The sequence below is a fragment of the Pundamilia nyererei genome, unplaced genomic scaffold, assembly GCF_000239375.1.
Source record: "Pundamilia nyererei isolate P.nyererei 1_Seehausen unplaced genomic scaffold, PunNye1.0 scaffold00383, whole genome shotgun sequence".
Taxonomy (NCBI): domain Eukaryota; kingdom Metazoa; phylum Chordata; class Actinopteri; order Cichliformes; family Cichlidae; genus Pundamilia; species Pundamilia nyererei.
Genome location: NW_005187784.1, coordinates 192,910 through 207,829, shown reverse-complemented (window position 1 = coordinate 207,829; position 14,920 = coordinate 192,910). Strand labels below are relative to the sequence as shown.

At 40.6% G+C, this 14,920-nt stretch overlaps 1 protein-coding gene across 2 annotated transcripts in view; it reads left to right on the top strand.

Moving 5' to 3' along the window:
• Nucleotides 1-14,920, top strand: part of gpd2 (glycerol-3-phosphate dehydrogenase 2 (mitochondrial)) — a 35,286-nt gene that overhangs the window by 17,981 nt on the left and 2,385 nt on the right. For both annotated transcript variants that reach the window (XM_005752813.2, XM_005752812.2), the window contains 10 exons: nucleotides 75-239; nucleotides 2,475-2,619; nucleotides 3,210-3,403; nucleotides 3,789-3,923; nucleotides 4,004-4,179; nucleotides 7,989-8,120; nucleotides 8,202-8,360; nucleotides 10,572-10,684; nucleotides 12,634-12,712; nucleotides 12,802-12,900. In XM_005752813.2, the coding sequence (XP_005752870.1) occupies nucleotides 75-239; nucleotides 2,475-2,619; nucleotides 3,210-3,403; nucleotides 3,789-3,923; nucleotides 4,004-4,179; nucleotides 7,989-8,120; nucleotides 8,202-8,360; nucleotides 10,572-10,684; nucleotides 12,634-12,712; nucleotides 12,802-12,900 (1,397 nt within the window). The remainder of the gene's footprint in view (nucleotides 1-74; nucleotides 240-2,474; nucleotides 2,620-3,209; nucleotides 3,404-3,788; nucleotides 3,924-4,003; nucleotides 4,180-7,988; nucleotides 8,121-8,201; nucleotides 8,361-10,571; nucleotides 10,685-12,633; nucleotides 12,713-12,801; nucleotides 12,901-14,920) is intronic.

Here is a 14,920-nt window from a genome sequence, read left to right as displayed (position 1 = left end):
AAATGCCTATAAAAAGGCACAAATTACCTCTTCCTTTCATCTTGTTCATGTCCTTCTTTTCTGTCCTGCTTCAGGTCAGCACAATGATGCCCGTATGAACCTGGCCATCGCCCTCAGTGCCGCCCGCTACGGCGCCGCCATCGCAAACTACACCGAGGTGATTCACTTGCTGAAGAAAAAGGACCCACAGAGCGGCAGAGAGAAGGTGTGCGGTGCCCGCTGCAGGGACGTCATCACAGGTGAGGGATGCGGGCGGCGAGATGGCGCTCTAAAGTTTAATTTTTTCCATCCGAAAGTGTCTCTGAGCTCCTAAAGCACAGGTTAGAAAGATCATCCTGACCCTGAAGGTTTAGACTTCCTCCAACACCATAAAAAGAGAAGATGAAATAATCATTTAAAAAGGCCAAGCTGTGTTGTGCCGCTTCAAACTGTTGCATCAGTCTACATGGAGACTGACATTAAAAAAGCTTTTTAAACATTAGGATTAAATATATTTATGAAAAATCCCTGGAAGTGAGGATGGAAAGGGTCAGCTCTATACCTGCTATATACCTGAAGACCACCATGTAACCATAACAACGGCATGTCCATTTAATCTCTTTCTTTTAACTTCTCATTAACACCATAGAGCCAGGGTTAATAACTTAAGTTCACTCTTCTCGCTTTTTGGAAAAACATGTCATATTGAGCTCAAATACGCCCCCTATGGTGGGAGCAGGAAAATCAGAAACCCCCAATTTCACCTTCACTGTGGATTGCTTTTTTTTTCTCCCACCCATTCATCACCTTTCAGGTTTCTTGTGTGACATCATGTGCACATTGATCAATAGTTATCCACCATAGTGAACATTAAAAATGTGCACCAACAACCAGTTGGTGAGTAGTTCCTGGAGGTTTCTGGCAGTTGGTGCAAACACTTGCCATCTGCTCATTAAACGGCAGCCAGAAACAAACAGTTTCCTTTAAAGTAAAATTTGGATCTACACAGCCAACACCTTTCAAAAGGTGCAACTTTTACTTTGAAAGCAAAAGATCTCCATCACTTCCACTAGGAGAGTAGTTGGCAAATGCTTGCAGATAAGTCGATGTCCTCCTAACAATAGTTTCCTGGTGTCCAAGACATTGTATACGTCTTTGCAAGTACCTCTTAAAAGGTTGATTCTGTTCATCTGGACGTGGCGTTTTCAGTGGGAGAAACGTTTCGTCGCTCATCCAAGTGACTTCTTCAGTCTCAGCTGACTGCAGGTTTCCAATCTTATAAACAGTACATTTGCATAATGACTGAAATCAGCCCCCTTGATTGACCATTGGGTTTTGGGTTCATTTCTTTGTTCTTTATTTTGCAGTTTTTCATGACCATTGATCAACAACCACTGATTAAAGTCCATAGATCAATGGCCATGAGTGCCATTCACAGTGGGAGTGGCTGCAATCACAGCATTGTTAGATGGCAAAAGATGTACCCTTAAGGCTCCTCCTCCATTCATAGATGTTCTTTACCTTTTCACGTAAGTGGCCTCTTTGACTGTCCTCAGGCTCAGTCTTTCAGAATTTACTTACCTGGTTGGCTGAGCATGCATCAAGACATATTTGCAAGTAGTGTCACCTTGCCACCTTGCCTGAATATCTAGAACTACAGTGTCACATGTTCAAAATGGCAGACAAGTTGAAGCCAAGCATTCGCATGATTGCAAAAACTGAATTCCACGTCTAATTTGCTTTCGCTTTATTTGCGTGTGGCGTCGGCTCAGGAGGTAGAGCAGGTCATGTCTTCCCCCTGTGCATCCATCGAAGTGTGAGCATGTGAATGTTAGGTTCAAAGCACTCAGACGTAGGAAAAAAACACTTCTGTAAATGTGTGTCAAAGGGTCAGTGACGCTTGTATTAAGAGGCGCTCAAACAGAGGAGAAAAGTGCAACAATTAGAGCCAAATATTTGTGCACTGCAGTCCACAGAGAAGTTAAAATATAAATAAAAAAGTCTCATCGTGTCCAGCTGTAGCGCTTCAGGTCATTAATAACAGTTATATTATAAACTACAAGCCTTACATTAGATTATTAATGAATAAGTTATAGTAATACTTCAAAGCTGATAAAGGAAATTCCCATTATCTTGTTGCTGTTTTTCTTGTTTCTGCCTCTGATGTTTTCTGCAGCTATATCTACAGCTTCCTTTTATTTGAGTTATGTATTGTTCTTAATGACCATGAAGGCTTCTAAAAGGATTTTTTTTGGGTAAATGCATTATTGTAAATTAATTAGAAATGAATGTGTATAGCAAATAATATATACACAGGCAGGACGGTGCTGCAGTGGTGTGAAATAAAAAAGGAAAAACTCAATTTAATTGTGATAAGAAGCTGCTGTTTGCATTAAGAAGCCAGTGAACGGTTCCTCCCACATTATTGTTTGCTTATTTTTTGTATTTGATGTCTTTCTTAATCGAATCTGTCAACGTCTCGCTCGTCTTCACAGGGCAGGAATTTGACGTGAGGGCCAAGTGTGTGATCAACGCCACCGGACCGTTCACAGACGCTCTGAGGAAGATGGACAACCAGGAGGCCTCGAACATCTGCCAGCCCAGTGCTGGAGTTCACATCGTCATCCCCGGATACTACAGGTCTGACATAATAATGCCAAAAACAACCAAAGCTGTTCCTGTTGTTTTCTTTTTCTCTTCCATTAACATGTATAGTAGTTCCTGTGTTTTCTCATTCCTGTGTGTAAATACTAAGCTAGCCAAACTATTATCTGACCTCCGCCTACATACATAGGACAATCTTCTCCGGTTAAGATACAGCCGAGTGGCAGAGTGGTTTTGTTGAAGTCGGAGGTTTTAAAGTTCAGCTAAGCTTATTGAGTGAAACCCGAGGGAGCGCGAGCCCTTTGAACAGAAATGCCAACCACCTAATTTTCTTCCTCCTGCTCACTTATTCTCATCTTCCTCCTGCTGCTATCTACCCCCCACCCACATACTCCCGTGCCTCCTCTACCTCTTCCATATCTGTGTTCATTTGTCTCCTGCTCAGGTTGGCCCTCATCTCCTCATTTTTAGTGCCACCATTCCTTCTTTTCCTCCTGTTTTCCTCAATTTTTTTGCGCCACTCTCCTTTTTTATTTCAATAAACCGCACAGACTCCTGCTACTTCTATTACGCGTGGTATATTTAATAATAAGAAATCCTCCTTTTTTCCCTTCTCCTTGGCACAGTCCTGACAACATGGGTCTCCTCGATCCAGCCACCAGCGATGGTCGTGTCATCTTCTTCCTGCCGTGGGAGAACATGACCATCGCCGGAACAACCGACACCCCCACTAGTGTGACAGCCCACCCAATCCCAGGGGAGGACGACATCAACTTCATCCTGAGGGAGGTCCGCAATTATCTCAGCCCTGATGTAGAAGGTACAGGAGCGCTTTGTGATGAACTTTTGAGTAGCCTGCTTTTTATTTTTTACCAAGTGTCTGCTTCACATGGAGCCGCATGCTTATGTAGTGACTGAATCTGCAGTTTTAAAGGTTTTTTTAAATTACTGACTCACAGGTTTGGGCATTCAGTGATGCATTGGGGAAGGGTAGGTAATCGTAATCTCATCTTTTTGGGTAGAGCAGCGAGTTTCTAGTCAGAAAGATTGCTCTTAAGGGTCTTAAATCAAATCTTGCTGTGCTTGGAGTCCCTCAGGGATTCATTCTTGGCCCACAGTTGAATATAGAGTTGTTAGCTCTATATTCTCCTCTTTGGCTCCTTCTTTAATAAACATGACATGGTGTGACATTTTTGTGTCTGCAGTGCGTCGAGGAGACGTGTTGGCAGCGTGGAGCGGCATACGTCCCCTAGTGACGGACCCCAGCTCCAAAGACACCCAGTCCATCTGCAGGAACCACATCGTCAGCATCAGTGACAGCGGACTGGTCACAATCGCTGGTGAGCTGGCCTTCATCTGTTTGATCATCTTCAATGAGAGGTACCTGTGATGGATTTTAAAACACAGCTTTGGTGTTCAGGTGGGAAATGGACCACCTACAGATCTATGGCTGAAGAGACCCTGGACGCAACAATTAAGGCCCACCGCCTCTCAGCTGACTCCTGCAAGACTGTTGGTCTGATGCTGGAGGGAGCCAAGGGGTGGACGCCGACCCTTTACATCCGCCTGGTGCAGGACTACGGCCTGGAGAAAGAGGTCAGATGTTACGTTACTGCAGCTGGTCATTAAAGCCTAATACTGTACTGTTTGCTATTAAAGCTCAGCAGGTTTTTAAGCACAGCTGCTGATCCATGGCTCTTTTCCTTTCATTTCCTCTGCTTCTGCTTTCCTTCTGTTACCGAGTCGCTTCCAGCAGCCTAAAGCAGTCCTACTCGGCAGGTTTGATACTTTATACATGTTAGCCTTAATTTCTCAAACAGTGGCCTTTTCTTACATTAACCCCAAAGCATACTAGGCCTTTATTTAAAGTTTCCTTCTCTTGTACATTTTATCAGACTTGCCAAAGAAGTGTGTCGTTGTGGACTGGAGAGTTGAGTTTCTTATGATTTTATGCTTTATGTGCAGTTTTGTTTCTTCTTTTAGAAAACTTATGATCCAAGCTGCAAAGAACTGATAAATAAGCCCCATAATTTACCACCACATCTTCAAATCTCTTCTTATGCTACATCTGTTTATTGTGAGGACAACAGTGGGACTAATATAGACCATCTTATCTTATCTTAGCTTGCATTTGAGCATCAGTCTAAACCTTGAAAATGTTAAATTGATATATAGGTGCCTTTTGTCCTTTACAATTATAGCTGGTTCATCGATGAAGCTCTACTTCTGATTGTTGTCAAAATGCAACACTCTCTGATGTTTTCATATTAACAGCTTTCATTTAAAAGGCTGAAAGACTTTTATCTGAAAAGTTTGGTAAAATGGCAAAGTCAAACTTGTGAAGCTGTACTGGTGGAAGAGGAAGAACTAGAGGTCAGGGAAACATTCACCAGTACACATGAGCTCACTAATTAGTGAGCTCATGTGTACTGTAGCCTCAGTTTCCTGTTTGTAGTTGACAGACGTGTCACCCGTTCTGCTGCTGATGAGACGCATCAGCAGCAGAAGACCACACTCCTCTGCATAGCTTGGTTGTAACAAGTGGTTATTTGCGTTACTGTTGTCTTCCTATCAGCTCGAAGCGGGCTGAGCATTCTCCTCTGACCTCTAGCATCGTTTTCACCCAGATTACTGAAGCTCACAGACTATTTTCTCTTTTTCAGATTGTTCTAGAACTCTAGAGATGGTCGTGTGGGGAAACTCCCAGCATATCAGCAGCTTCTGAAATACACAGTCCATCAACCCTGCATTGTTTAAAGTTGCTTAAATCACCGTCTTCTTCCTCTTTCTGATGCTTTTTGAACGTAGCTCATCATCTTGATAATGTCCAGATTCCTAAATACACTCAGTTGCCTCCATGTAATTGGCAGACTGGATGTTTGTGTTAATGAGCAGTTAAAAAAGTATACCTAATGAAGTGGCTGGTGAGTGTACAAATAAGTGTCTGACTTTAATGTGAAAATGACGGTTTATATTTAAAGCCACATCTTCCAGGTTTGTTTTCAGACCAATCAATGAGATTACTGCTTCATTAAGAAAAGTTTGGGAGTGCGTAGCTACTGTACACACTGGCTGACACAGCCGTGTACAAACCGAGCTGTAACCGCAGCTCTCGCAGACACATTCGGTGTCTTCTCCACCAGATGCTGACATTAAAGCTGCTGCTGTAACAAAGCTGACATTTCCACTACACAAAAGACTGGACACGCGTTAGAACGCACTGTGTGCTGTCCAATTTACCAGTGGCATTAAGGAAAGGCACATCGACTCACATCAGCTTTGCAGCGTCTTTCTGATAATTAGCCTGCTCGTTTTCATTAAGCGCAGTAGAACATAGTTTCATAAGGAAAAAGGAGTCCTGCGCTGAGTGCCTGCAGTAAACGTACTGCTCATTAGGGGCCTCAGCTCTGGTTGTTCTGGTTGTTCTCTGAAATATTCCTAAAAGGTCACTGTTGGTATTTGGACAGCGTTTGCCCTTTCACACGATCAGCAGGCCAACGATCTGAATAGCAAATAACCTGTTGTGTTCTGTAAACATGTGACACCTCATTGACAAAGCGGCGTTATCGTTTGTCGTTTAACTCAGAAGAGGTGAAATCGATCATCTGAATACCAGCAGCTGCAAGTTTACATAATTTAAACTGTAGTGAAAGGACTTAAACATGCGTTTAAAAGCAGAAGCTTTTTATTGTTTAACTCTTTAATTGTGTGTAACGTCTGTTAAAATCAGTCTTCAGTTTAAAAGTGGAATATTTGGTTGATGGACAGTGCTGAGTCTGTTAATATCAGGGTGTTTTTCTAATTTTGTATTAAAACTATGTTTTTTGGGCTGTTGGTTAAACACAACAGACAATTTAACAGTTAATCTAACAGTTATTTTCTGACCTTTTTTATAAACATGCTGTTAAAGAGGACAGAAAACTAAATAATTCTAAATAAATGAATCAATAAATTAAGTAAATACAAACATTTATTTGGGGAGGGAATTGAAAAATAATTTCTATACATACTATTCAAATTTTAATTAAGGCTACAGCTGTTTTTCTACATTTGATATTTTTAATTTTTATTCTACATTTTCTATATTTTTTGTATTTCACAATTCATGTATTTATTTATGTATTTATGCTCAGTTTTACTACAGTTATTTAGTTTAGTTTTAGTTTACAACATTATTTTATAGATAAATTTAATGTATTTAATCTATATAATGTATTTATTTAGTGTATTCACTCAGTTTTTATATTATGTTTTTAGTTCTGCAAATCAATTTACATAGTTTTACATTAATCTAATTAATTCTCTATTTTGCATCATATATACTTCAACATTTACTTAATGATTTATTTATTTTTACATTTATCTTCATTTATACTCGGTCATTATTTGAAAGTTATTTGGGTAGTAGATATTAATTCATTAATTAATTGTTCTGTTTTTGCATTTGTATATTATTTCTCCACATGAATTTATGTAGCTCTCTAATTATTTCTGTATTTTAACTTGGATTTATTTCTCTGTCTACATTCAAACATTCATTTTGTACATTTATTTTTAAATGTATCTATTTACTTATTCAGACTTGTGCCATTATTGCTCATTATTTCACTGGCAGCTGGGAAAAACTAACCAAGAGCAAATAGATTTTTAGAATAATGGACTTATATGTTGCAGGAGGGATCACAGGAATTATACATTCACACACTGACTGATTAATACATTTGTAAACAGAGTTTAAGAGGTGTCTGTCTTTTTTTTCTCATGTAGGAAATGACTTGTAATATTTCTACTGATGCTGCTTATGTATTTCTCAGATCAGCTAATGACTTTATATAAAAGCTCCTATGACAAGGATGGTAAAAACGTTTAGATATAAAAAGCAGTTTAGTGTAAATGATATATTTAGGAAAATCAAATTATAGACCATAAAGAGACTTTGTTCTAGCAGATGTAAGAAAAAAACAAAACAAAACAAAAAAAGTTCCTAATGAGTGAACAATGCATTCATTTTAATAAAAGCTTTATCAGTGAATAACAGGTGGGTCACATGTTTCGATGTAACTAAACAGTCAAACTTCTAATAAGTGCTTCTGATTATCCAATAATTTAATACTGTTATTAACACAGTTTAAATTGTGTGTTTGTGGGTTGACTACACAAATTCAGGCAGTCTTTTTGCTGTAGTTTCACCTTACTGTGTATGCATGTCCCTGTAATTTATGACCTTTGATAATTGTTTGAGTATTTGAGTAATGGTGTTTTATCACAGTCCTGGTGATTTTGCTTTGGTATAAATTCCTAAACATGTTTTCAGGGCAGAAAACCTCTGATTAGCATTATTATTAACATAAATTAATATAAAATCGATGTATTTAAGTAAGTATTTATATCTTTCTCTGGCACAGGTCGCTCAACACCTGGTCTCCACGTATGGGGGAAGGGCATTCGACGTTGCCAAAATGGCTCAGGTCACCGGGCAGAGATGGCCGATCGTCGGGAAAAGATTGGTGTCTGAATTCCCGTACATCGAGAGCGAGGTAAAGTGAGACTGTTGTGTAAACGGTTAAAGTTCCAGCTGTGTGTCTGAAGAGTGTCTGAGAGCTTCTCGTCTTTTTCAGGTGCTATATGCGATTAAGGAGTACGCCTGCACCGCCATCGATGTCATCGCCCGGCGAACTCGCCTGGGCTTCCTGAATGTGCAGGCGGCTGATGAGGCGCTCCCACGTATCGTCCAGATCATGGGCAAAGAACTGGACTGGAGTCAGGAGAAGAGGACGGTACGGCTTTACAACACTTGATGTTTTTAACCCTTTAACATTCACCAGGTCACCGTTTGGTATGGTTAGATTTACAGAATCTCTGTTGTCCACATAGAGAGGCTTATTAAAAAAATATGCACGGCAATATTTCTGTGAAGGTTCTCAGTCCTCCAGGTCATCGTAGTCAAAGGAGCTTGCAAAGAAAAGCGTCTGGACTTCTTTAAGTTGCTTGAAGACGTTTCACCTCTCATCCGAGAAGCTTCTTGGATAAGAATGTCTTCACAGACATAAATAAAAGGAAATATAAGGCCCACATCTTCTACTGAAAGTGTGCTTATGGTTAAAACATAACCTAACTCTATTTCTAAAACTGTCACCAGCATCCTGAGGTGCATGTCTGCAGGTTAAAAGGATGTGCACTGATGGGATTACACTTGTTTTATTCCCCTGGCTTCTGCATAAAGCTTTAATCCCTGGTGGGTTTCTCAAGTCGGGGCAGGGATTCGTTTTTGATCAGAGTACAATGGAAATGTCCACACCCTTTGCTCTTTCATAGAGGAGGCTCTGTGCATGCATGAAAGTTGAGCTATTTTAGGCCTTTATTGTTAACCAGCAGAAGTAGTGGGAGAATAGCTCATAAACAAGTCGGTTAATGCACCAAACAATCTGGTTTCTGGTTTTCCTTGTGTAAAAGCTTTCAGTTACATTGTTGTGAAAAAGTGTCTGCTTTCTTCATGGTTTTTTGTTTGTTTGTGTTTTTTTGCATATTTGTCACACTGAAATGTTTCAGATCATCAAACAAAATTTAATGTTAGGCAAAGATAACCAGAGTAAATACAAAAATGCAGTTTTTAAATGAAGATTTCATTTATTAAGGGAGAAACCCTATCCAAACTCACCTGGGCCTGTGTGAAGAAGTACATCATGAATTAACTGTATTAACCACATTTTTTGGGACCCTGACTTCAGTTTCTTCAGCTACACTAAGGCCTGATTACTGCCAGACGTGTTGAATCAAGAAATCACTTAAATAGAAAATGTGTGACAAAGTGAAGCTAAAAGATCTCAAACACCAACACAGCACATCACGATCTAAAGGAGCAGCTGAGAAACAAAGTCAGTGACATCTATCAGTCTGGAAAAGGTTACAAAGCCATTTCTGAGGCTCAGGAACTTCAGTGAACCACAGTGAGAGACATTATCCACAATTGAAGGAAACTTGGAACAGTGGTGAAGCTTCCCAGGAGTGACCAGCCAACCAAAATTACTCCAAGAACTTCGATGACTCATCCAAGAGGCCGCAAAAGAACATCTAACTCACTTGTCTCAGTTAAGGTCAAAGTTCATGATTCAACAATAAGAAAGAGACTGGGCAAAAACGGCGTCCATGGGAGAGTTCAAGGAGAAAACCACTGCTGACCAAAAAGATCACAAAGGCTCGTCTCACATTTACCAAAAACATCTTGATGATCCCTTTTTTTAATTACAGTTTTTCATGGAATAAATGTAAAAGCTGCAGTTTGTATTTACTCAGACTTACTAACTTCTAGTATTACATTTGTTTGATTTGATTGATCAAGAAGGTGGAAGATACTTTTTCACAGTACTGCAGCTCCAATGATCAGTTTTCCCAAAAAAAAACAACCTGTAACATCACCCCAAAATTTGTTATTGGTAATTCTTTGTCTGTGATTGAGAGATTTTAATCAGCGTAGTCCTGGAGTTAGAAAACACAGATTAGAAAACACAGATTAGAAAACACAGATTAGAGAGTCTCACTTGTAGGATGGGCGGAAGTTGTGCAGCCATAATAAATAATTTCTCCTCACTGTCACTGTCATGTGACAGCGACAGACTTTCTTTAGATTTGATGTGGTGGTCAGACACAAAGAGACTTTTGAAGATGTTATTTTGAGTTTTGGAAAACCAGATGTTTTCCAGAGTTTTGAGGTTTGTTTAGAGCTAAAAGATCTGATGAATCAGGTAAACTAACATCGAGCTGTGCATTTTGAGACAGCAGCTTGTATGAGTGACATGTAACAAGCTGGAGAAAAAGAAACATTTTAGCCGTTGACACACATTGTAGTGACCTCATTAGACATTAGATGCCTCATTTAATGTTATAACCTGAGTTACAGAGGGTGTATGTGTGAATCTGTTTGTTCTGATTAAGGAGAAAATGACTCTGCTGATTAGTGTGGGCTCACTTTTTTTTCTCTTTAAATCCAGGAGGAACTTGAGGCAGCGAGGAAGTTCCTGTACCATGAGATGGGCTACAGGTCTCGCTCTGAGCAAATAACCAAGACGTCTGAGATTAACCTGGACAACCATGAAGTAGCCAGGTAGTGCTTTTGAAAACGTCAGATAGTTCATTTAAGTTTCCTGATTGATTTATGCATTTTTTTTTCTTTCTTAATCATGTTCCATATCAGTTATAGACTACTCAAAAAATTAAAGGGACACTTTAATGAGAGTATACCATCCAGTCAGGTAAATCTCTGGGATGTTGTTCTGGTCATTTAAGTGTCAGAGGGGCTTGTTAATGAGTTTCAGTTGCTTTGGTGTTAATGAAATGAACAACAAGTCCAGTAGACGTGTGACAATGAGACAAACCCCAACAAAGGAATGATTTGCGGCTGGAGGGGACACATTTTTCCCTCTTCACTTTTTCTGTTTTTTACTAGTTTTGCATTTGGCCAGTCTCTGTGTCACTACTGCTAGCATGAGACGATGCCTGACCCTACAGAGGTTGCACAGGTAGTCCAACTCCTCCAGGATGGCACATCAATACGTGCCATTGTCAGAAGGTTTGTTGTGTCTCAGGAACACACAGGCAGTTACTGTAGGGGAGCTGGACAGGGCCATAGAAGGTCCTTAATCCATCAGCAGGACCGATATCTGCTCCTTTACGCTAGGAGGAACAGGATGAGCACTGTGAGAGCTACAAAATGACTTCCATTAGGTCACTAGTTTAAATGTTGCTGACCAAACAATCACAAACAGACTACATGAGGGTGACCTGAGGGCCTGCTGTCCTCTGGTGGGCTCAGTGCTCACTGCCTGGCACTGTGGAGACTGATTGGCATTTGCCAAGGAATACCAGAATTGGCAGGTCCACCACAGGCACCCTGAGCTTTTCACAGATGAGAGCAGGTTCACCCTGAACTCGTGACAGATGTGAAAGTGTCTGGAAAAGCCGTGGAGAAGGTTGTGCTGTCTGTAGCATCGTTTAGCATGACCGGTTTGGTGATTGGTGATTGGTCAGGGGAGACATGTCCATGGAGGGGCACACAGACTCTGTGGTTCTTACTGTGGGGCACAGAGCAAATTTCAACTACAGGATTTCCTGCAAGTATTTAAATAATCTTAAAATATTATTTTTATAGTAATTTATGACCCTGATCATATTTAAGTTCGCTCTCATATTTTTACTATAGGGGGAATATTTCTCCCCACTGTAACTTTGGTCAGTCTGTCTCTACAACTCCTCACATTTTTTTTTGTTCGACTTGCTGGCTCTGATTATTACACAGCTAATAGACCCAGAACCAGATTCAGAGATTCTGGAGCAGACAGTCAGGCTCTGGAAAAACCTGCTGCTTTCAGGGATAAAGGACCATGTTTGTGGCTCAGTTACCCAAATACTGTCTCTGGTACTGATCTCTGGTTGGATGAAGAGTTGGCAACAGTTTCAGGCAATGCCCTTTTAAACTCTTTGAAGGATCTGGTAGAGCTGTGATACCAAAACTCCTCTATTTTTAAAAGTAATATGAAAACATCTTTGATTACCTGTCATAGATATATGACAGGTAATGATGACCAAGTATAAATAAAAAAGTATAAGTAGGTCATAAATGGTGGGTGAAAGGAGGAAAGTCAGGCCTTTTTTTATCCCGTTTGGGGAAAATACTTATTTATTTCAGTGCAGATGGTAGTAGTTACAACTTACTAACTGTTGCTGTTGCACCTCAAAGGCATTTCCAAACCAGCGAGTAATTAGAAGGTCAACACGCTTTTGAGGAAAGCATAACAGCCTCTAACAGCCACTGCTCGCTAGGGAAAAATGTTTATTCCCAAAAACCAACCAGGGAACGAAAGCTAGAATTTAAGTAGTGGTTACTGGAGGCCATGTGGGTTTTTTGGGTCGTGGTTCCAGTGTTGGTCCTGGGCCAATGCTGGTTATGGTGTTGTATGCGCAACATCAACATGACGGTATTTGATCCACTGCTGTTGTTGTTGTCTGTTAATATCGCTGCTGTAAACCGGCTGTTACTGCTCGTGTGTCTGACAGGTACAAGAAGCGTTTCCATAAGTTTGACAAAGAGAGCAAAGGATTCATCACCACTGTTGACGTCCAGCGAGTTTTACAGGTGAGTTTTTTTTCTCTCAGTCTTCACATATTTGTTACCCGCAGCTGCATGTCATTGATCCCGAGTGCTGTGTTTCTCCTTCCCTGCAGAGCATCAATGTGCACATTGATGAAAACGCGCTCCATGAAATCCTTAATGAGGTGGACCTCAACAAGAACGGACAAGTCGAAATTGATGAATTCCTGCAGGTAGGCACTAAGTACAGAGATGATCAGCAGCGCTTAATTTTAAGTGCCTTCATTTAGCATCTGTAAGCACAAGACAGACATCAGTTATCTGTGATCTGTTAATGGAGCAGCTGTGCACAATAAATGCTTAAGCTAGCTTTGAGCTACGTGCTCTGAGTGGCCACTTTGTTAGGTACAGCTGTCCAATCAGCCAATCACCTTTTAACAACTCAAAGGATTTGGGCATATAGACGTGCTTCATGCCTAAATGCATGCAAGGTATGCTCTTCTGCATACCTTGGTTGCAGTCAAGGTGTGCAGATGAGCAACTCCGAATGGACAGCATGTCACTTCATTATATTAGCCAGTTATCAGATTTCAGTCCAGCAGAGCAGCTTTAGGATGCGGTGTAATGGAAGATTCTCATTTGCAAATCTGCAGTAACTGTGTGGTGCTATTATGTCAACATGGACTAAAATCTCGGAGGAATGTTTCCAGCAACTTCTTGAATCTGCACCATGAAGAATTAAGCCAAAAGCGAGTTCGACCCAGTACTAGCAAGGTGTACCTAATGGAATGGCGGGTGATGTTACATAGAAACACGTCTTAAAGGTTTAGTTACAGCTTACAAATCCAAAATGCGGTGGTGGACTGGATTTTGTTTTGTTTTTTCTAGATTTTAGCAGGCAGTGAATAAAAAAAGTGTCTGGCTGTAATAATGCAGATTTATTTGTTTTCATTTGCAAAAATAAAAAATGCAGATTCATGGAAAAACTGAAAAATATTTGGATCGCAGATTTCAGCTACATGATTTCCTGCATGTAGCTGAACATTTAAATAATCTTTAAATAATCTTAAAATATTATTGTATTCATATTTTAAACCTTTACAGGAAAATCAAAAATACCAGAACAAATTTTTAAAAAAGGCAAATAAGAATGATTTTCTTTATGCGCACATGCACAGTATGCAGTGTGGTGTGTGTCTTATAAGAGGGAGCATTAATGCCCAACACCTCTGTGAGTGTGCCTGCCCTTCTCAAACCAGCAGAGCAAACATGACTGAGGACGCAAAGGCTGGATAATGGAAGCCCTCAGGAGCGTGATCTGTCACACACGGATTCAGCCTTTTTCTTTTTTGTTTTTTTTTTGTGGGAAATTGAGCCTGGAATTAACATGAATTCAGCCTGTAAGTGTACAAATCCAGTTTTTCTAATAGTAAGGTCACCAAAAGTCAAAGGTTCAGTTCCTCCTCTCTTGCCTGTCATTTTCAGTATTTTTACCCTGATAAAAGCAGCATATTCCTCCTCATACATGCAGGAGAGCTGGAACTTAAATTATCCTGTCGTTAAGAGAGAGAGAGAGAGAAAAAAAGAAAGACCTGTGTCCACCTGACAGGTGAGTAAACTTCCGCTGCTGCAAGCCGAGAGTGTGAAGTCTAAAGCAGCGGCAGGTCAGGCCGAATGAAGGTAATTAGAGAGGAGAGGCTCTGTCAGCGACTCGTGTAATGAGGCCTGAGGAGTGTCCGGGGAGCCCACACGTCCGTCTGTCGCTAAATTACTTTCTCACTCGAGTCCAGAGAAGAGCCGTTACAGAGGACTACCTTTGTTAGCGACCTATCTCTGCTGCAAGCGAGCCGATGTTCGGACAATAGAGAAGCTAAAAGTGAAAAGAGCTTCTGTCTCCTTTGTGATGACATCTGTATCTGTGCGTTTGTTTCTGCTCGCCTGATTCGCCATGTGAACAACAAACACAAAGTAGTGTGGAGGATATTGATCTTTTAACCCTCACACAAAACCTAACCCAGTTCTCCGGTTAACGAAAATTATGGCTGGAGGTGGGAAATGAACTAAAAAGGTCCAAGAAGTGTTAAAGCTGAGCCAGGTGACTTTATCTGTGGTGGATAAGGAACAGGGGCAGCAGCCGTGTGTTCTTCTGCTGCTGTAGAGATGCTCTTCTGCGTACTTTGGTTCTAACAAATGCTTATCTGAGTTAATGTTGCCTTCCTGCCAGCTCCCAGCAGTCCAGTCATTCTCCTCTGA